General features: G+C 49.7%; 2 protein-coding genes and 1 non-coding gene across 10 annotated transcripts; 2 read left to right on the top strand and 1 right to left on the bottom strand.

Annotated features, from left to right (window-relative positions):
* The first annotated feature begins 173 nt into the window (after positions 1-173).
* Positions 174-7,890, top strand: map3k3 (mitogen-activated protein kinase kinase kinase 3). 3 transcript variants are annotated; one of them, XM_049745226.2, is made up of 17 exons: positions 174-1,011; positions 2,477-2,531; positions 3,117-3,244; positions 3,325-3,365; positions 3,479-3,578; positions 3,650-3,763; positions 3,890-4,049; positions 4,126-4,259; positions 4,392-4,465; positions 4,571-4,638; positions 4,705-4,800; positions 4,870-5,031; positions 5,101-5,249; positions 5,363-5,494; positions 5,611-5,740; positions 5,852-6,029; positions 6,110-6,316. In XM_049745226.2, exons 2-17 carry the CDS (start codon positions 2,528-2,530, stop codon positions 6,165-6,167), a joined length of 1,728 nt encoding a protein of 575 aa, XP_049601183.1. In that variant the 5' UTR covers positions 174-1,011; positions 2,477-2,527; the 3' UTR covers positions 6,168-6,316. The 3 variants fall into 3 exon arrangements, with proteins under 3 accessions (XP_049601183.1, XP_049601181.1, XP_049601182.1); XM_049745224.2 differs by having other exon boundaries at positions 176-1,011; positions 6,136-7,890; XM_049745225.2 differs by having other exon boundaries at positions 177-1,011; positions 3,941-4,049; positions 6,136-7,890.
* On the top strand, positions 6,680-20,600 carry kcnh6a (potassium voltage-gated channel, subfamily H (eag-related), member 6a). 6 transcript variants are annotated; one of them, XM_049745212.2, is made up of 18 exons: positions 6,680-6,736; positions 7,202-7,292; positions 8,664-8,738; positions 9,959-10,229; positions 11,378-11,608; positions 11,771-11,920; positions 12,022-12,125; positions 12,553-12,853; positions 13,113-13,315; positions 16,105-16,530; positions 16,605-17,022; positions 17,106-17,654; positions 17,781-17,974; positions 18,072-18,171; positions 18,252-18,542; positions 18,613-18,805; positions 19,325-19,523; positions 19,594-20,600. In XM_049745212.2, exons 4-18 carry the CDS (start codon positions 10,154-10,156, stop codon positions 19,822-19,824), a joined length of 3,666 nt encoding a protein of 1,221 aa, XP_049601169.1. In that variant the 5' UTR covers positions 6,680-6,736; positions 7,202-7,292; positions 8,664-8,738; positions 9,959-10,153; the 3' UTR covers positions 19,825-20,600. The 6 variants fall into 6 exon arrangements, with proteins under 6 accessions (XP_049601169.1, XP_049601175.1, XP_049601174.1 ...); XM_049745218.2 differs by lacking the exon at positions 6,680-6,736 and having other exon boundaries at positions 7,152-7,292; positions 12,556-12,853; positions 17,106-17,305; positions 17,402-17,654; XM_049745217.2 differs by lacking the exon at positions 6,680-6,736 and having other exon boundaries at positions 7,152-7,292; positions 17,106-17,305; positions 17,402-17,654.
* Positions 18,917-18,988, bottom strand: trnac-gca (transfer RNA cysteine (anticodon GCA)). Its single transcript has one exon. It is a non-coding gene; the product is annotated as a tRNA-Cys (tRNA).
* Positions 20,601-21,393: the final 793 nt, after the last annotated feature.

The raw sequence follows: 21,393 nt of genomic DNA, 5'->3' as shown, positions 1-21,393 counted from the left end.
GACTCATTTTATGGCTGTCATCAAATTGCAAAATTACTCATCATTTTACAGAATGTAAAACATGAAAGCGGGCACGTAAACCTTTCATTGTATACATTGTCCAATGTAGCTCTTGGATTTCCGAGTGTTCCCGGAGGCATCACAGGTGTACGTCACAGTTGCTCCGCCCATCCAAGCGGCGGTGCGCGCCTTTGCATTCACACTTCACACGCATCGAAGAAGTAACTGCGCGCGCGCGTTGACGGTGTTCGTGTATTCAGTGAACAATCGCTAAGTCTTTCGGAATTTAAATACACATTTTGGAATATTTAGACAAGAAATGATTGTGACACTTTGAGCGTCTAGGACGTCAGGTCGGTGGGATCCTTTTCCAGGATAGTTTGGAAGCTGATAAACGAGTTCCGGTGGTAATGTCTTTTTTTTCTCTCTGGCAGGAAGTTGGAGGTAGTTTCTTGGAATTGATTTTGTGCTTTGTTTTGGTCGGGAAAGTTTATGATTGACTATTTGTTTCGTGCCGAGGTTTTTCGAGTTCTGGTCTTTGAAAGACAAAAGTTTGCTGTTGTTTAGATCGGTCACGAAGCAGCCGACATACTCAGAGAGCTGACGAGGTTTGACCCTAATCGGCTCCCGTCACCTCTCTGCCCGTTTTATTTTTTTATTTATTTTAATTGTGTTGCAAAATGGACTCCATAAAAGTAATTAATTGAACGGGACACCTTATTTGTGCACCTCCAGATATGTATACGGAACGTGTTTTGGATGTTTTCACAACATGTCAGCCTCCGTAGCGCCTCCAAAGGATTGCTCCCCATCTAAATCCCCAACGTGACTCCCCCTTTCCTACCTGGGAACTGTCAATTACGCAGCCCCTGTGGGCAACTGAATGGCATCTTCCACGCATGCGCTCTACCTGGCGGCGCGTGCCCCTGTCCTCTGAGTGAGGAGGATGCGCGCGCACCACCACCACCACCTTGACACCTGTCATCGCGGGCGGGAGGAGGAGAGACTCAGGTGAGGATATATTTGTGACGTCAGGCGTATTAATGACGCCAAAACACTTCTCGAAAACGGCCTCATTAGCACTTGCATGGGATAAGTAAATTAGACTGAAGTTCAAGGCCAAAATGTTCACATTTTTGGTCAACATTATGTCACGATTGTCACGTCATAAATGTGTCAATGCAATTGAAACAACGACTTAACTATGAGTAAATAACTATCAGTAGAATACTAACTTCTAAAAGACTTACTCGTTGATGTTAACGTTATTAGCATTTATAAACTCTTAATCCAAATGTAAAAACAAATGAACCACTGCGTACTAAAACCATGAAAATATTCAACCGGCTAAGGCCATCGTTGGCTGTTTGGGAAAAATGTTCAGTGTAGCAGGTTGGCGTGCAATGCGATAACAAGACGACTTCTTGTCATGAGATGGGGGAATAAAATGTGGACTGGGAAAACCAGCTTCAGACTAAACAAATCCTTGGAATCCTTGTAAATCCCAGCGGTCCTGGAAACACGATACAAGGAAAATAAAGCTGGTATAGCAGAGTGGCTTGGTGCAACTACTTCCTCCTCTGCATCCAAAATTCTCCACATTCCGCTTAGCAGCTAATGAGAATCAGGAGCCAAGTCGGCCGTCAACAGTGGGCATCTTCTAGGCTGGTAATTCCCAGCATTCCCTGAAGTAACCACCTCCGTGGCCTGTAAACACCTTCCTTGCTGCCGTTTATGCCAAGCGACGGATGCTTGAAAGCAACGTGGCAAAGGGCCGGCCGCTGGCGGACTCGCCCGCCCGCCCGCCATTCCTGTGGTTAGATTATTACCCAGAAGGCGACGGCTTGTTCTGAAGGCCACGGGTCCTGATGCCCTTTACGAGTTTACTGACGATGCATGCTATCGTAGCCTTCGGACAAAACAAGCGGCGTGTCAGATTAATTACTGGCAGTGCAGCAGAGACGGCACATAACACGGTAATTGCTGGCAGTGCACCGGCTATTGTATATTAGTTGCGGGCAGACACTAGTCAAAATGATACGGACTCATTCAGACAAATTCTGAGCAGTGCAGTGCAGTGCAGTGCAGCACAGCACTTTTGAGTTGCATTTTGTATGATAAAGTGCTATACAAATAATGTTGAATTGAATCCATCCATTTTCTGAATTAAAGGCAGAATCCTTTTTATTCATTGTGCTTTCAGTATCAATTAGAAAAATCGTAATGACTACTTTCTCCATAATGGCCCAGTCTGAGTGGCGTGCTAAGAATGTCTCAGTTTTACGTTGACCTCCGTCATGTCACATTCCCTCCCGCCGGTCGGCTTTTCTTGGCCGAGATGGCAGCCCTCTCACATCCTGACAATTGTTGCACTGTCTGGCCGATAACCTTTTGTCTTCTCACATCCTCCTGGAGGAAAAACATCACCAAAAAGCTTCATTTTCAACTCCAATGTTGTTGTTTTGTGGTTCCGCAGTTGGACTGGCAGCAATTTTCAAGCTTTGAAGACCCCGCCAGCGTCGCCGCAATGAGTAAGTACGTACGCCGAAAGGCAGACAACACAAAACAGATCTATTTGGTTTTGCTGAAGAAAAAAACCTGCAGCCCCCAGCCCAGACTCCTGCGCGTGAGGGATCGTGTTTCCTAAGACGTGGACTTCTTCTTCTCCTGACTGTGATGTTGGTCCAAGCTACACAAAAGCAAATGTTTGCTCAACTTGCGAGGCAAAGAACCTGCCGGCATTTCAAACGTGGCACATCAAAAAGCAGCTTTTGCTCAATGTTGATGACACGGAGGCAGGCTGGCAGGCAGGCTGGCAGGCAGGCAGGCAGGCAGGCTGGCTGGCTGGCTGGCTGGCTGGCTGGCTGGCTGGCAGGCTGGCAGGCAGGCAGGCAGGCAGGCAGGCAGGCAGGCAGGCAGCCAGCCAGGCAGCCAGCCAGGCAGACAGACAGACAGACAGACAGACAGACAGACAGACAGACAGACAGACAGACAGACAGACAGGGAATTATAGACACCAGCAGTGTGAAATTTGATACCCCGACACTTCATCTGAAAACGATCATTCATTTGAGAAAATAGCATAGCAAATGTTTGTCGCCTTTGTTTTTGGCCAGATGAACGACAGGCACTCCACTCCATTATGAAGGACCTGGTGGCCCTGCAGATGACGCGGCGACAACCCATCCTACCGTATGACGGCGGCGGCAGTAAACTCAAGACACCCGCTCAGCCTACTCGACAGGTGGCTCATCACCAAATTGTTTTTCTTTATATGCGACTTTTTTATTTATGAGTTAAAGCTTTGCGTTTGTGTTCTCTCAGGAGAACATCAGGATCAAGTTTGAGTTTTCAGGCGAGAGGCGGTGAGTTTGCATTTGAACACGGGCGGGGGCCTGTGGTTAGCTTGCGGCTATCGGCGCAACACAAGTATGCAAAGGTGCACACGCAGGAATTTGAAAAAATCTGGTCTCTTTAGGATCCTCATGTTTGAGCGACCCGTGCAGTTTGACGAAATCCAGCGCAAAGTCAAGCTGGCATTTGGCCAGCAGCTTGACCTCCATTACATGATCAACGAGGTACGTCCACTATTGTCGTGGTCCGGGGGGGGCCTTGTTGACACGCTCGTTGCCTCCCTCCCTCCTGGCAGTCGTCTGTCCCGCTGCGAGGCCAGGACGACCTGGACAAGGCCGTAGACCTGCTGGACCGAAGCGCCAGCATGAAGAGCATCCGGATCCTGCTGCTCGAACAGGAACGCGACAATGTGAGGCACATAAATGCAAGAGTTTGGAGAGCGTGACGTTATTTGGCCAGCTTCTCTTCAGGGGAACATTAGAAATTTGAAAATGCTTTCTTCCACACCACGAGTCACTCGCTACTGCCTCCGCAGGATTCAAGTTATATAAGCAAGCACCTTTTTCAACTGATCTTCACGTTCCAGACCCAGCACTTGGCTTGCAAGCAAGTTCGAATCAAAGCCTCGCAGTCCACCGGAGACGTCAGTGCTGCGTACTCGTCATCTGAGCCTAGGGGGCGCCACTTGTCCACCGGTAAGCTGCCCGCGCTGTCTGTCCCTTGGGTTTTATGTCTGCAACAGGCTGCTCAAAGCTTTTTTGGGATGAACAGGTTCCCAGAATGCGGGGCGCAGCTCGCCGCCACCGGGCTACGTGCCGGAACGCCAGCAGAGGATGGCCCGCCAAGGTTCCTACACCAGCGTCAACAGCGAGGGCGAGTTCATCCCGGAGACCGGTGACCAGTGTGTGAGTCACGTATTATTTTGGATTGCGATTTATTTGTTTTTGCTTAATCATGCTTTTTTTCAAATCCTGCTTTGCGATGATTTTGAGCGTTTTCGGGTTGTTGTTTTTGTTGCTTTGTTTCTTCCCACGCAGGTTCTGGATCCCTGGAGCAGTGGCGAAAATTCCGTGTCTGGAAGCTGTCAGTCTCTGGATAGCAACTCAGACAGGTTGGCAAGCCTTCATGTTACAAACCACAAGTAGCTTTTTACATTTCGTGTGTACCTCTTGTGCCGGCACGGCACGGCACGGCACGGCACGGCACGGCACGGCAGCCCCTCCCTGAGGAAGTCTCGCGTGCACAGAGCCAAGAGCTATCCCGACAACAGACAAGAGTTCTCGGGTGAGAAGCCGCACACAAAAAGCGTCTATTTGAAAGAGCGCCAACCTTTGTCCGTTCTCCCTCCAGACAGGGAGAAGCACGTTTACGAGCGCGTCGTCGGCAAGGGGGGCACGTACCCTCGCCGCTACCACATCTCGCTTCGTCAAAAAGACCTCAGCGAAGGTACTATGGCCACCAAGCGCCGTGTCATGTGGCGGCAGCGACCGCACTGCATTCATTTCTCCCCATTAGGGCGACGCACCTTTCCTCGTATCCGTCGCCCGCAAGTGAACCTCTTCACCCTGGTGCCTTCACGCCGCTCGCTCAACGGCAGCGAAGAAAGCGTCGGCGGCCGGCAGCCAATGGACGGCCAGGGCAGGCTTCGACCGCAGGAACGCCCCGTCGCCCGTACATGTACGTATGGATGACCTTGTCGTGCTGGCAAAAGCAAATGCGCAACAGGCGTTGCTGTGGCTCTCTCAGCGCCCGGTGCTCCCGTGACATGGCGGCGGGGCAAGCTCCTGGGCCAGGGGGCCTTTGGGCGGGTCTACCTGTGCTACGACGTGGACACGGGACGAGAGCTGGCCGTCAAGCAGGTCCAGTTTGATCCTGACAGTCCCGAGACAAGCAAGGTGAGAAAGCAATTTGGACATTTCCATAACACCAGTCATGTTGTTGTAATCGTTATCGCTCGTGTCAAATACGTACTGGCCCTTTGGTTCAACCTGAGCTGTGGTCCCTGCAGGAGGTCAGCGCCTTGGAATGCGAGATCCAGCTGCTGAAGAACCTTCGCCACGAGCGCATCGTGCAGTACTACGGCTGTCTGAGGAACCGCAACGAGAAGACCCTCACCATCTTCATGGAGTACATGCCCGGCGTGAGTACGCCACCTTTCATTGCATGTGTTGCGCAAATGCCCGCTGGTTGGTCAGTAGAGGGCGCTGGATCCTAAAATACCACTGATGTCGAGGATGCGGTCTGGCTTCCTACCAGGGTTCTGTCAAAGACCAGTTGAAAGCTTATGGGGCGCTGACGGAGAGTGTGACCCGAAAGTATACCCGTCAGATCCTGGAGGGGATGTCCTATCTCCACAGCAACATGATTGTGCATAGAGACATCAAAGGTGACCTAGTCATTAGTTTACATCACGTTTGAAAAGAAATCTTTTCTTTCCAAAACAAACAACTACAACACTCAAGTGTGCATGACATTTGTTTTTCTTTTTTCTTGTAAGGGGCCAACATTCTGCGAGACTCTGAGGGCAACGTCAAGCTGGGTGACTTTGGGGCCAGCAAGCGCCTGCAGACCATCTGTATGTCCGGAAACGGCATACGCTCCTTGACCGGCACCCCTTACTGGATGAGTCCCGAAGTCATCAGCGGGGAAGGCTATGGCAGGAAGGCCGACGTCTGGTGAGTCCACACGCAACAGGCTTTTTCATGGATGGATTGAAGATTTGAAAGTAAGGCTTTCCAACCAAAAGTACCACCAGCACCTGCGTGTTGTGTGTCTTGCCAGGAGTCTGGGCTGCACGGTGGTGGAGATGCTGACGGAGAAGCCCCCGTGGGCCGAGTACGAGGCCATGGCGGCCATTTTCAAGATCGCCACGCAGCCCACCAAGCCTCTGCTGCCGGCGCGCACCTCCGAGCAGGCGCACGACTTTGTCCGGCGCATTTTTGTCGCGGCTGAGCGACGGCCCGGCGCCGAGGAGCTGCTCGGGCACCCTTTCTCGCAGGAGTAACTTGGATGGAGCGTGTGGCAAAGGGGCAGGCGGGCTGTGCTAAACAAATGCTGTCGCTGCTTCAAACTTGAAATGTCATCACTGGCTGTCGCTCATTTGCACTGCAGTGACATGCACCCGACTGGGGAATTGAGGTGTGTCCCAAAATCTTTGGCTTTTGACATTGGTGTTTATTAAGGGAAGAAATGCAAGTTGTTGACTTTGCAAGTTTGTACTTAAGCATTGATTGGTCGGTTGTTATTTCAGGGCTTGTGTAGTGGTGGAAAAGGCAGTAGAGGGTTGTTTGCGCCGTGTAACCAGGAATGAACCTGCCTGCCGCCTTTGTTACTGGATGCAGTGTGCAACATCACCACGCGAGGTCGCCAAATCCTCTTTATGGTAACCCTAATCGGGAGGCTGATGATCACATTTCTATTTTAGTTTAGAGTTTAAAGGACAAAGGCCGTAAGAACAAAGCTTTAACAGTCAAATGTTATCTAACCAGATGCACTTTCTTTAAAAAACAAACAAACAAATGTTATCAATTCGATTTGTATTTACTTTAAATGTGATTGTGATTTTTTGTATTTATGCACCTATGCCTGCTCACTTGGATTTTATATATTTTATACTGGAGTTGGTGGTATTTTGAAGAAGAATGGGTAGAAAGCAGCTGGTCTTGCAAATGTGCCAAAAATACCTATCTCCTTTCTTTTTATTTACATGCAGGGAAAAAAAACAAAACTGGCCGGCCGGGTTCCGTTCGGGGACACAGAGAACATTTCGACTCTGCCTTTTAACGGCAATCTAATGACATTGTTAAAAATGGACATTTGAATTTGCATTTCTATTCTCACTTTTCAGATATGCTTCCAGAGCATGCGGGACGTTTGACGATTGAGCCAAATGACGACTATGTTCATTCACCGTGGTCATGCGGCGGCTGCAACATTAGGTATACCTGCACCATATCAATTGTTTTATAAGCTATCCATAACCACAATAATGACATCAAATGTTTCCGTTCAAATGGTTATTTTAAAGTGCAATGCAAATGAAGTTGCGTTGAGAAAACAATGATAGCATTTGATTTTGGATCAGTATTTAGCCGCACAAAACAAAGTTTGAGACATTAGCAGGTGTACCTAATGTTTTTTTGCCTTGTGGTTGAATGTAGAGGCGAAATGCTCAAATGCTTTGAAATGAACATGAGCGAGTTAAGACATTTCCATATGATGTTCCTGTATTTATCGACATTATCGTGACGAGACTTGCCGTGCAAGGTCAAAATGTATTTTACGCAAAGCAGAGTTGAATTCATTTCACGTCTTTATCTACAAAGACATAAAGTGTCTTCTAGAACAAAAGACATAGTTTTGGAAAAGGGCTAGGTGTGTTTTGTTTGATTGTTAATGACACGAAATTGGATTCAAACAAATGGCGACAGTCTTGAAGTTTAAACTCTCCTAAGTGTGCATTATGAAAAGCCTGAAAATGTGCTTTCATGCACTTGCCTATTGAAATGAGTAATAAACAACTATATTATTATATGACTTAGTGTTCCTAATGTGGCGTCCATTGTGTGCGCGCTCGCTTGGATAAATGTATTGAGGTACATCGAGCAAGCAGCCATCTTTTTGGCAGATAGAAAAAGAAAGGGGAACGCTGGTAGACGACCACTAATGAGAGGTCTGCTCCGTCTGTAGCGGTTGCCACGGTTACGCCGCTTTATTTGACACTTCATGCGAAGACCCCCGACTCTCGGCCTCCCGTGCGAATACCGAGGAGGCGTTTTTCCTGCCTTTCTGCCAGTTATGAATAGAAGAGATGATTATTCCTGCGCCGCGCGGCTGGCTCATCGTGACATTAGTCCAATACAATCTGCTGTGACATAACACCGTCAATTGTCATGTTTTTCTTTTTCCGGATCAAACCGGGTCATGGCGCCACCCAAAACGTTGACCAGTGTCATCGGAAATATCGTGGCAAATATGAAGGGAATTCTGCATCTCATTTTCAAGGGTCAATAGTTGGGAATAATGTCTGCCGTTAAAAAGCAAATAAAGAGTGGGCCAAATGTCAGAGGAGGGAACAAGAAGTAAGGATAAGGTGACAGGAAATCTGTTCCTGCTTGAAACTACCTCCACCTCCCGATTGTAACTGAAAAACATGATTGACGGACGGCACAGTGTACTTGTGTGTATGTTTGGGGTCCACTGCGAGGTGTCGTGTCCAGTTGTTATCGCAGGGTGGTTGGTGATGATGCTGAAGGAATTCCAGCCTGATAACAAGTCCAGGTCCATCCAAACGTTTGGCTTCCCATCAGGTCCTGCAAGAAAGTAGGCGACAAGTGATGACCGTGTTGCCAACGCGACATTCCCACAAGGACACGGACAAACAGGTAGGATTTTTTTCCACTTCTGTGATTTAAAGAATTGTAGGCCTGGACATGTGGAATGAGCTGAGTTTGATCAGCGTTCCAATTTCAGACCACCTTTCTGGAGTAAAACAAGACAACGTGACGTAAGCTCACGTTTTCAGCTGGCGAGGCATGATGCTTGTTTAGCCCCATGCTAAGCTAACTAACGCACGTGGCAAACGTTGCCCTTTGTCTCTCTTGTCGGCAACCTTTCAAAGAGGGTCTGTCCTATTTCAGAATAGCGCCGAGATGCTGAGTGAGTGTCGCCGTGAATGGATTGAAGGTGAAAAAGTTGAATTGTGTTGTGCTCAACTTGGCACACACAATGGCGCCTTATCGCGGCGGCCAACACAAGTGCGACGACGGTGGGCGCACGTGGAGCTAGGATGCTGCTATTTTCAGAGCTGTGATGTGGCGTGAAACAGGCTGATGAGGGTCTGCACTCTGTCACTGGCAAGAAAGACCAGTGTCAAGCCGCCACAATGCATGACTAGACTTTCAAAATCAACTACACACGGACATGACACTTTGAGTTCAACAGCGGAATTTGCTAGGTCCATATCAGCAAACAAAATTGCATTTCCTTCCTAAAAAGAATCTTTATTTTGTATTCCCCCAACTTTAGACTTTAACTTGCTCTGTTCATGTTTGTATTTACTTTAAAAAAAAAAAAGTTGTTAGTATTACAGTAAATTAGAATAAAACTATTGATTTTTTTTTTGCAATTGTTGGAATTAGAAATTTTATTGAAAGCATTTAAAAAGCATTAAAAAATGCAGTTTTATTGCCTCCCCGTGGAAGTCGATAACCTCTGAACGTTTGTTCTGAATTCTATTCATTTGGCACGCCACATTTTGGGCCTCAAATTTGAGCTCAATATGTTATGACGGACTCTTATTTTGAAAGTCCGACTGCTGGCTATTTCCACTCCCTTGCGTCCTTGCCGGCTTGACGCCGGTGGTTTGCGAGAACCCGAGGGGGACGGTGGAAAGCAGCATAGAGTAGATGGAACCGATGTTTGACCGACGTGCGCTTTCTTTCTTAGCTCACAAACTTGATGGAGAACGTCGTTTGAAAAAAAGGCGGCAACTTCCCGAGTGTCATTTGATGTTTTTTTACAATTGCAGCTCTAATATCTGAAATGATCTGGACTTTGGTCTACTTTTCCTAATTTTTCTTTTTGTCTGGCGTGTGGCATCCAGCATCCCTCGTCGCCCTGGCAACCAGTCTTCATTCTCTTCATTATCTTCCCGCAGGCAGGCAGGCGGGCAGACAGGCAGCATCAGCATCCCTTTCCTCCTGCGGCTTTGCATGGACTCATCTTAAAATTGGACTCCAAATTTGGCACTTCCTGGTGCCGATTCAGTTGATGTGTTGTCATCATCGTCGCTGTCAAGATGCCCGTGAGACGCGGTCACGTCGCCCTCCAGAACACTTACCTTGATACCATCATCAGGAAATTCGACGAGCAAAGTAAGTCTCTGGACGTGTGAAGCGTATTTTGGTGGCACGTGCATGCGTCTTTCAATGACTGATTTGAAATGAAGAAGGGAAAGTCAAATATCTCAAAAGCAATGCATCATGCCACGGCTGAGAAAAGTGAGAGCGGCTCTCCCATTTTGTTCTTTGCTTTTGTCGGAATCCATTTGGTTGGGGAAGGACACTGACTGAGACCATGTTTCTGAAATGCCTTGAACTTTGGGAGTCAAATCTCAGAAAGTAACTGTTTCCAAAGGTTGAATTCTGAAAGAAGTGATTGGTGGAAAAACAAAGCAAAACTATGAAATGAGTTGCGGCTTTATCACATTTGACTGACGGCAGCCGCTGTCGAAGGCACACGCCAGCGTGTGTTTTGAACCTCGTAAGTTGCCTTTGAATTGGATGTCAGCCAGCGTGGCTCGTCGCAAATCCCCTTGCGCCTGCCGTGCTACATCACATGTTCCTTTGCTCCACATATTGCCACTTTGAAAGCCCTCGTTGCCACTTAGCCGTTGCTAAGCAGCACACTCGCTCGCTCACCCACCTGCTGGGGACACACTGTATTTTCCTCCCAAAGCGGCAAAGGTGGCTGGCTGGCTGGCTGGCTGGCTGGCTGGCTGGCTGGCTGGCTGGCTGGCTACTTGCTTCCCAATCTTCTACCAATGTGCAAATTGGGAACGAAGCGGTCAAAGAGTGCACGGAGGTGACGCAATTGGGGTCCAGCTGCTCCTCTGTGCCCTCTCGGGAGTCATTGTGATGCTGATGCGAAGCGGCCTGGAAAGAAAGCTCCGCTTCATTAGGTCCACTTCTTGACTGTATTAATAGCTGCCAGCTGTCAATTGACAAACACAGTCAACATCTTGACACGAGTACCGAAAAAGATCAACGTACAGTTGGAAATTCAAATGGAGTTTTAAATGTTGGTCTCCTCAGACAATATGTTGTGTAAAAGCTCGGAGAAATATGTCATGTACAAAAAATGCTAATAACCAAGGCTAGTCAGTCGCTTTTACGACGCCTAGCCTAGCCTAGCCGAGCCGAGCCTAGCCGAGCCTGCTTTAGCAAACTTTTGAATTAATCCTTCTAAAACCTGAAATGTAGCAAAACGTGTTTGGTGGCTAATGCTACGGTGGTCCTTCCAGATCGCAAGTTTGTGATCGCCAACGCACAGACAAAGAACTGCGGAATCATCTTCTGCAACGAGGCCTTCTGTCAGATGTTCGGCTTCACGCGGGCTGAGATCATGCAGCAGCCTTGCACCTGCCAGTTCCTGGTCGGGCCCGGCACCATGAAGAGCGCCCTGGCCCAGCTGGCTCAGGCCCTGCTCGGATCAGAGGAGCGCAAGGTGGAAATCCTCTACTACGCCAAGGAAGGTACGTCCCGCCAAACCGATCCGCCTTCGCGCAAAAATAGCTTGACTATTTTTACGATAGCTTTTTAGGTTCACTGACATGTCCCTTAGCTATAGGCTTCTTTGCGCTACATGTTGTGTGCTAAATTTAGTCCAAACATTGGACTCTTCCCCCCCAAAACAGGCACATGCAGGCCGTGCATGGTGGACATCGTTCCAGTGAAGAACGAGGAAGGCGATGTCATCATGTTCATCCTGGACTTCCAGGAACTGGTCGACCCGACGCTCAAGAAGTCGGCATTCAAGCAGCGAGTCAGTCAAGGCTGGCTTTACTGTGAGGACATTGCAGCCGCTTTCCTCTCATTTTGCCTCATTTCTTCTCATGGTTGTCATGCGAGATTTTGACAGCCCATTTTTGTCCTCTTTTACTTTCAGGTCAGAATCGCAGGTTGAAAATGCGCCTGCCGGTGTTACGCTCCTTGCGGCGGCAGTCTCTCTCCAAAGATCAGTTTGAAGGTGTAGTGGTGGACTACTTGCAGGTAGGACAATTTGTTCCAAATACAAATCACAATGGAGTGGCAATTTTTGTCCGCTTCCATCCATGCAAAAGTGCTGCAGGGAATTGTTGAAAGGGGAAAAAGCCATCAAGGAGATGAATGAAAAACAATTGAGCCGCTTGCTGGTGTTTGGACGTTTCTGCTGTGTTTTGTTGAGGGATGGCACTTCCTGACAGGATCCATGAGCCACCAATCCGGAAACGCACTCCGTCACATCGGACACGCTTGCACGCACGCGCGCACGCGCGCACGCACGCATTCCTTTATCTTGCTGCCTCGTGCTCCAACTTTTTTTTCAATGGATTCAGCTGTGATGCCAGCACATGTCTATTTGTGTATATATAAATAAATAAATCGTACATATATGTATGTGTATAAAATGTAATATTTGCATGCATTTATTTTTCAGCAGCCCGACAGTGAGGAAGTGCCCCTGAAGGATTTGCGCATACCATCTAAGGAGAGCTGCATGCAGTCCGAGACCGAGGCCCTGATAGAGCAAGACCTGGATCCTCCCTCTCCCGCCGCCCAGTCCTCCGCAAAGCGCCGTTCCCTGCTGACGGAGCGCTTGGACCCAGGCAGGGGGACCTTATCTCGAAGCAGCTCGCGCGAAAGCGTCCGCAGCCTGCGACGAGCCTCGTCTCTGGACGACATCGACGGCATGAAAGCGGAGCGGAGCGCTCGGCCCGGAGAAGTCCGCACGAACAGCAGTGAGTCTCGGAAGAGCTCCTTTAGAGCTTTAGGAAAATCAATACACTCACTCACTCACTCACTCACTCACTCACTCACTCACTCACTCACTCACTCACTCACTCACTCACTCACTCACTCACTCACTCACTCACTCACTCACTCACTCACGGCACCTGCTAAATTTCCGCTTTGGTGGGTGGTGAAGAGGAAAAAGAAAAGAAAAAAACAAGAACAAGACCTTCAATAACAACACCTTCCGGTTCTCGTTTTGCGCAGATCTGAGGCCGAGCGTTGCCAACTCCACCTCCGACTCGGATCTAATGAGGCACCGGGCCGTCGGGCGCATCCCGCAGGTGACGCTGACCTTCGGCTCGGACCGCGTCCGACCGCCGTCCCCCGGCGAAATCGAGATCATTGCGCCCAGCAAAGTCAAAGACAGAACACAGAATGTCACTGAAAAGGTGACGCAGGTGACGCAGGTGAGATCAGAAAGACATTAGCTTTTGCGTCATGCAATCCAGATCTGATCCAGATTCAGCATTTAACAACAGTGTAAACACAACCTCCAAAATGATGGGAAATGGTCCGGGTGATTTTTGGTGTGTTTTTTTTCTGTAGGATCTTATTACATGAATCAAGTTTGAGCTGCTCTTACCTTTTAAGGTCCTACTTTCAGCAGACAAATGTTCAAGCCTTGGCAGAAGTTCTCGCTATCATTTATCTTTCAGCTGGAGGTGAACGTGACATTTATATTTCTTTTTTCTGCTCCTCCACTACCTACTGTGAGAACAAGTCCAACACTCGCTTCCTTTGTCTTGTGTATCAGTGTGTGTGTGTGTGTGTGTGTTTCTGTGACAGGTTTGGGTCATTAAGTATCACGTTTGCACGCACAAACACACGGGTATGTCTATAAATGGAGGGCCCCTCTGTCTTGTCGGCAGGGGCGCGAGACGGGAAGAAATAATCTCACCTGTGGTGTGACATGTGTCTTCACTTGGTGCACACTGTGTCGCCTCCGCAGCACTCCAGTGTCAAAAGCACTCTGACACTTTTGTAATATCAAGCAAAGCAGCCATGTGCCTGCCTGCCTGCCTGCCAACTCAAACTATATTTCTTGGATGGATTGGAAAACCTGTTCAATTTACCGAGGCTGCCCCTTGTTCGCTTGGCCATTTGGAGACGTTGCCCCCAGTTGATTTGCTCATTTTGGGCTTTGTTTATTTGCCTTCCCTGGTTCACTTGGCAAAAGTGAGTCTGCCGCCTGCCTGTGTGCCCATCGAGCAACGTTGTGTGGCTGGCTGGCTGGCTGGCTGGCTGGCTGGCTGGCTGGCTGGCTGGCTGGCTGCCTGGCTGTCTGTCTGGCTGTCTGTCTGTCTGTCTGTCTGACAGCGAGTGACCTTGGCCTTTTGGCTTAATGGACGTGGAGGACAGCGTTCCCATGAATACACCTTGCAGGCGAACACGACACGGTGGCCCCCTCCCTAACAGTGAGAATAGCATGAAATTGCCTTGATGTTGCTTATTGTTACGTCACGCTATAAATATGGCCGGCTGCTTAATTGAGTTTCGATTGGCTCCTTGCAAAAGAGAAATGAAGGTTGCCATTGATCCACGCCACTATGGATTGGTGTGCATAGCGTGATTGAACAGGAAAGCCTGGGTTGTTGGGTGGGTGAGTGTGTGTGCGTGCATGTGTGTGTGCATGTGTGCGTGCGTGCGTGCGTGCGTGCGTGCGTGCGTGCGTGCATGCGTGCGTGCGTGCGTGGCACCCCCTCGCTTCCACAGCACAAATGTGAGGATTTTATGTCTAAGTGGCAATAATTTCCCTTCAGTACTGTCAATCCTAAATCAGAATTTCAATGATGCTCTTTGGCTGTGTGTTTTGCACCTAGTTGACGTACGTATGTTTCCAAATGATTCTTTTTGGATTTTTTTTTGATTTGGCTTTGCTGCCACAGTTGACCTGCCTGCCCAAATGCTCATTTTGGGTTCTTTGTAGCCACTTGACTTGTCTTAGTTGCCAGCAGTTTTGAACTTTGTTGAACTTTGGACGCCTAGCGTTTCTCAGCGCCTCTATTGTACTTATGATGTCATAATGTCACACGGAGGCCATTTTTGGGTTGGGCCTAATCCAGAGGTACAGAGAGAAAGCAAAGGGGGAGGAATGTAGTTGAGGGAGAGATGTCGATGGATGAACAGAGGTTGCTCTCTCTCGCTCTCTCTCTCTCTCTTGCTCTCTCTCTCTCTCGCTCTCTCTCTCTCTCGCTCTCGCTCTCTCTCTCTCTGACTGTCTGGTTAGCATGAAGTGCACTTCAACATGAGCTTCAAGCAGAAACTACAGCCTGTGAGTACTTTGATTTTGATTTATAAATACACATGCGGCTCCTTTATCTGCTGCTGAAGTGCTCTTCAGATGCTCCTCTTGTCCACGTGGAGCTGACAGGTGAGCGCAGGAAGGCAGGACACCGTCTTGCCACATGAGCTCATCCGCTTCTTTTTTGGGTGGGGGTTTGCCCCAATTGTCATTTTGCCTTAGTTGTCGCAGGGCTACTTGGCCAACTTGACCTTTGTGACTTTTTCGTCTTAGCGACACTTTTGTGCCATTGTTGTCCCCAGTTGACTTGTTGCAATCGGGGTTTTTTTTTTTTTTTTTGTTTTTTTTTTTGGGCCTTGCTGTTTGTCTGGCTTGGCGAATTTGTTGTTTTTGTCTCAGTTAGCACAGATCGGTTTCCTTAAATTCCCAAATTGTCCTTCTGGCTTTGTCACGTGTGAGTGGTGTCAACTTGAGGCTTTTAGGCACGCGGCGCACCGCTGCCATGTTAATTAGAACGAGCCGACGGCTCGCATGCGACGGGGGACTTGTGACGCTCATTACAAAATCGAGCGCATCAATAACTTGTTGGATGACCCAACCTTGTGTTTACACTCTCATTAGCATGTTGCCCTTCTACAGCAGGTAGGTCACCACATTTAAAAGTGACGTCAACAAACGGCTGGCCTTATTTTGATTTGTTCCCAAATATTGTCAAGCTCTGGCCATTTACTTTTATCATTCTTTTTTTCTAAAGGTGCTTATTTTCAGCTCGGACCTCGGCCGGTGGAAACAGACCGTCAATTCATGCCTTCTTGTGAATTCACCGGTTATGTGTGTTGGAGGGAGGCGGCAGTCGCTGATGGATGTTGTCCTTCCGTCTTGCAAATCAGCCTGTTGTTTTTTGTTTTTTTACAACAACCTAAAACGGCCTGGTTTAATGTTCCACGGAAACAGGTGCTGTCGCTCGGCGCCGACGTGCTTCCCGAGTACAAGCTGCAGGCTCCGCGCATCCACCGCTGGACCATCCTGCACTACAGCCCCTTCAAGGCCATGTGGGACTGGCTCATTCTGCTGCTGGTCATCTACACGGCCATCTTCACGCCCTACTCGGCCGCCTTCCTCCTCAACGAGGTGGAGGAGGACCGGCGGCGGACGTGTGGCTACACGTGCAACCCTCTCAACGTGGTGGACCTGGTGGTGGACGTCATGTTCATCGTGGACATCCTCATCAACTTCCGGACCACCTACGTGAACCACAACGACGAAGTGGTCAGCCACCCGGGGCGCATCGCCCAGCACTACTTCAAGGGATGGTTCCTCATCGACATCGTGGCCGCCATCCCCTTTGACCTGCTCATCTTCCGCTCCGGCTCGGAGGAGGTATGGCAAAAACAAAATCGTGGCCCGCAAAAAACACGGCGACGGTTGATTTATCTGCGCACGCGTGGCCCCAGCCGCAGACGACCACGCTGATCGGCCTGCTGAAGACGGCCCGCCTGCTGCGTTTGGTGCGGGTGGCCCGCAAGCTGGACCGCTACTCTGAATACGGCGCCGCCGTGCTCTTCCTGCTCATGTGCACCTTCGCCTTGATCGCCCACTGGCTGGCGTGCATCTGGTACGCCATCGGCAACGTGGAGCGCACCAGCTCGGTCCGCGTGGGGGTCATGAAGATCGGCTGGCTGGACAACCTGGCCGAGCAGATCGGCAAGCGCTACAACGACAGCGACGCGGCCTCGGGGCCGTCCATCAAGGACAAGTACGTCACGGCGCTCTACTTCACCTTCAGCAGCCTGACCAGCGTGGGCTTCGGAAACGTCTCGCCCAACACCAACCCCGAAAAGATCTTCTCCATCTGCGTCATGCTCATCGGATGTGAGTGCGTGCGGGCGGGCGGGCGGGCGGGCGTGGCTCTGCGCCCTTTTAGTCGCGTTGTCGTAAGCGTGCGTTTTCCGCAGCTCTGATGTACGCCAGCATCTTCGGCAACGTGTCGGCCATCATCCAGAGGCTCTACTCGGGCACGGCGCGCTACCACACGCAGATGCTGCGGGTCAAAGAGTTCATCCGCTTCCATCAGATCCCTGGGGGCTTGCGCCAGCGTCTGGAGGAGTATTTCCAGCACGCCTGGTCCTACACCAACGGCATCGACATGAATGCTGTGAGGGTGCTCATTGGCTCTCGAAACAACTCGAATCTTTTGCCGTTTGATTTTTTTTTTTTTTTTTTTTTTTATTCGGTTTCCCTTTCCCCACAGGTGTTGAAGGGCTTCCCCGAGTGCCTGCAGGCGGACATCTGCCTGCACCTGAACCGCACGCTGATGCAGCAGTGCAAGGCCTTCCGAGGCGCCAACAAAGGTTGCCTGCGCGCCCTGGCCATCCGCTTCAAGACCACCCACGCGCCGCCCGGCGACACCCTGGTGCATAGCGGTGACATTCTCACCGCCCTTTATTTCATCTCCAGCGGCTCCATTGAGATCTTGCGCGATGACATGGTGGTGGCCATTCTGGGTGAGTGTGACGTCTGGCGTCTGTGTCGTGTCGCCTCGCCTCGCCTCGCCTCGCCAGGGGTGTTTGGGCACAACTCCATTTCATTCCAACGTTCCGCACACTTTTGAATCTCATGCGCGTCACCAGGAAAGAACGACATCTTCGGCGAGTCCGTCAGCATGTACGGCAGGCCCGGCAAGTCCAGCGCCGATGTGCGGGCCCTGACGTACTGCGACCTTCACAAGATCCAGAGGGATGACCTCATGGAAGTTCTGGACATGTACCCTGACTTTGCAGACACTTTCTGGCACAACCTGGAGATCACCTTCAACCTGAGAGATGTGAGTGCCACCAGATGGAGATGTTTAGGAATAATCTGGGCCTGCAAACTCTGCTCCAAGCTTCTATTTGTCCATTGCTGAAGCTGCTTTGTATCAGGCAGATCGAATAAACCTGCCAACCCCAAGCAAGGACTCTGAATGTGGCTACCGCCGCAGCAGGCACCACAGGGGCTCCCCGCGACGCCGCAACAGACCAGGTGAGCAGTGACCCCCCCCCCAAAAAAAAAGGCTCACCGAGTGAATATGTCATTTAAAAAAAATAAAAATCCTTCTTCAGATGGGACGGACCGGGAGAAAAGCTACCCCGAGCAGGCGTGTCCAATGGGCAACCATCACAGAATGGCAACGCCACGGTGGGACGAACAGTGCAGCAGCGAAACATTTTCAAGCGAGTCCAGCGACGAGGAGATGAAGCATATGAGGCATAGCAGCAAGGGGGAGTTGTACCTCCCGCCGCCTGCAGGGGATGCCAGAGACTACCCCTCGGCCGTCATGAACCTCCTGCCCCACAGCAGACCCGCCCCTGGGTTAGCCAAGCCCGCAGAGCTTGCCGGGCCACCCTACTCAGGTAAAAAGTCCACCGTATGTATGATTTTAGCTATGAAGATGAACATTTCAGATTGTATCCTTCCTCACAGCCGCCGTTGCGGTCAACATGTCAGGACTTTACGGCTACTGGCCGGACCGCCGGGCCAGCCAGTACTCCGAGGCCCAGAGACGCTCGTCGGCGGCGGCAGCCAGGACCGCTGGCTTCCAGCCCGTCTCCTGTTCTGATGACCGGCCCAGCGAGCTCGGGTCAAGACTGGAAGTGTTGCAGTCGCAGTTAAACCGGTGGGACTTGACTTTCACCTTTTTGTTTGTTTTGTTTAGTTTTTCCCCCCAAATATATCACAATAGGGTATCATAATAGTCATGACGCCATTGGTAAGAAAAGCTATTTGAAGGGGGCACCCGGATTTGAACCGGGGACCTCTTGATCTGCAGTCAAATGCTCTACCACTGAGCTATACCCCCCGACGACCTGCTCAGACCGATCACAAGTCCGTTGTTGAGATCATGCAACCAGGGCTGGGAAAATGATGCAGAGGAGTGAGTGAATGATCTCAAAACATCAAACGACAGTGCTATATCACTGACGTCATCTATTGTGATGATCATGTCATTGTGTTCGTTGGTGTTTGTATGAAGGAGTTGGCGCAACAGCGGCATCTGGTGGACTGCCCTCGTATCTGGGGAGACTAGTTTGTTTTTGTTTTTTTGGGCTTCACAAAATACTTTGATGCCATGGAACTTGAGTTTACAATGCAATCCTACACTATCCAATCGTTCATCTCTGTGTCGTTGCCACAGGCTGGAGAGCCGAATGACGGCGGACATCACCGTCATCTTGCAGCTCCTTCAGCGTCAGATGGCGCCGGTGCCGCCCGCCTACAGCGCCGTATCACCCAGCCCCTTGCCCCCCGCTGCCGCCGCCCTGTACGGCAGCGTGCCACCGCCCACCCTCTGCACCGTCCCTCCCATGATGGACAGCGCCGCCCTGCTGCTACAGGTACTCATCCGCACTGAATTCCCAGCATGTGATTGTAAGCATGTCTAACATGCCCTGCTTACCGCCGTAGAGTCCAGAGTCTGAAACCAAGTCCAAGGACTCGCTGTCCAGCGGGATCCACGTGACGGCTGCCTCAGACGACAACATGTCCCTGACGCCACCCCAGCCTGAGGCCCCGGGGACGCTGGGCAGCGGCCAGCGCTTCCCGTCCCTCCCTGAGCACCTGGAGGTCTCTTCAGAAGCGCCGGAGATCCAGAGGCACGTCTCGGATCCGGTCCTGCCGGGGAGCCCCGCGAGCTAGAAGGTGAACCTCCACCTCTGGACTCTTGGACTCGTTCCTCAGCTTCCTTACCAATTGGCATCACAGGAGGAAAAAAACAACAACAACAACAACAATTACGCCAAGAAAGTTGTAGTTAGGAGTAATGTTAACATTTTGAAAGATGAAGTTGACATTTTAGAAAAGGGAGGGGAACAAAACACAATTCCACATCAGTTTAAAATTCTGCTTAAGTTTAAAAGTTGTACAGTTTGAAGAATAAAGGCAAAATTCTTGAAACATTTGAGAGGGGAAAAAAATGTAAATAAGGGAGTTTACGTTGAAATTTTGCGGGGGGTTATTGGAAAAAAAATGCGATTATACATCAAACTGTTTTAAAAGGATATTTTTTCACATCATTGTCCATTCAATGTTTTCCTTGCACACATTGGAATGTTCCAAACTTCAAGGTTCCGTTCCACCTCATTGGACTGACTAAGGCTGTACACCCCTTTTTGACACTCAACAGCGCTCCTTACCACTGCTCTGTCACACTTTGCCCCTCCCCCCACACGCACGCGCGCGCACGCACACACACACACACACACACACACACACACGTTTTTTTGAAAAATGTTGACATTGAAATAAACAGAGAAGATGTATGCTGGAGCACCTTAAATGGGAAAACGAAGACTAAATTCACTTACTTTTGCATAAATATTTGTTTGCACATTTTTACAAAGGAAGATTAGCACCACACTCAAAATATGTAATTACATTACAAGAATAAAAATTTCTATTTTTATGGCACCTGATTATTATACAGAGCCTGAGCTTTTTTTGCCATCATTAAAGTGAGTGTGTGTTATTCCGGTAACTTTGAAAATATACGACTTTTTTGTCTCGGAAATAATTTTTTTATTGATATATGTATGACTTTTCCATTGCTTTTATGGCTTTTTTTTTTTTCTCTCTGACATGCTGTTGGTACTTCACCCAAACAGTGGCTGGATGTTGTGACATCTGCCATTGAGTGATGGGGGTCTGAAGCATTCATTCTCTGTCACGACTCGATCGTGTCCATATTGTCATAGTTTGTGTCCGTGTGTCTGTGTGCTCGCCCCTCCCCTCCGCTCCCCTCCCCTCCCCTCCTGTGTGCCCATGATCAGTGTGATCATTCTCACCTGCCTCTCGTTACCTGTCACGTATTTAAGTTCTGTCTGCGTGTCCCAACCTTCTCGGGTTATTTCTTGTCTCTCGTCGTTGCTGTCGTTCTGTGTTTGCCTTGGTCGTTTTCTGTTTGCCATGTCGCTCGGTCTGTCTGTCGGTCGGTCGGTCGGTCGGTCGGTCGGTCTGTCATGTTAGTTTGCCGGTTGTGTTGGTCTTGTTCCCGGCCTCATCATCCTGTCTAACAAGCTTTTTTCCCTCAATAAACCAGGCTGGTCCAAGCTGCATTTGGTCGCCCTGCTCCATTCCCATCTGTGACATTCTCATCTCTAATGTTTTGCTCTTATTTCATTGGGACTTTAACTTTTTAGCAAAAAGCAGCAGCAGCTTATATCTTGAAAAACTCTTAAGTCAGACAGACGTAGGTGTGTGTGTTTACTT

This window comes from Syngnathus scovelli, chromosome 16, assembly GCF_024217435.2.
Source record: "Syngnathus scovelli strain Florida chromosome 16, RoL_Ssco_1.2, whole genome shotgun sequence".
NCBI lineage: Eukaryota > Metazoa > Chordata > Actinopteri > Syngnathiformes > Syngnathidae > Syngnathus > Syngnathus scovelli.
This window is presented reverse-complemented; position numbering and strand designations above follow the sequence as displayed.

Coding starts and splice junctions, on each gene's coding strand:
- kcnh6a (XM_049745212.2), top strand. CDS start 10,154: ATGCCCGTGAGACGCGGTCACGTCGCCCTCCAGAACACTTACCTTGAT. Junction 11,609..11,770: donor CCTCTACTACGCCAAGGAAG/GTACGTCCCGCC, acceptor CCCCCAAAACAG/GCACATGCAGGCCGTGCATG. Junction 12,126..12,552: donor TAGTGGTGGACTACTTGCAG/GTAGGACAATTT, acceptor TTTATTTTTCAG/CAGCCCGACAGTGAGGAAGT.
- map3k3 (XM_049745224.2), top strand. Junction 5,032..5,100: donor ACGCCCCGTCGCCCGTACAT/GTACGTATGGAT, acceptor TGGCTCTCTCAG/CGCCCGGTGCTCCCGTGACA. Junction 5,741..5,851: donor TGTGCATAGAGACATCAAAG/GTGACCTAGTCA, acceptor TTTTCTTGTAAG/GGGCCAACATTCTGCGAGAC.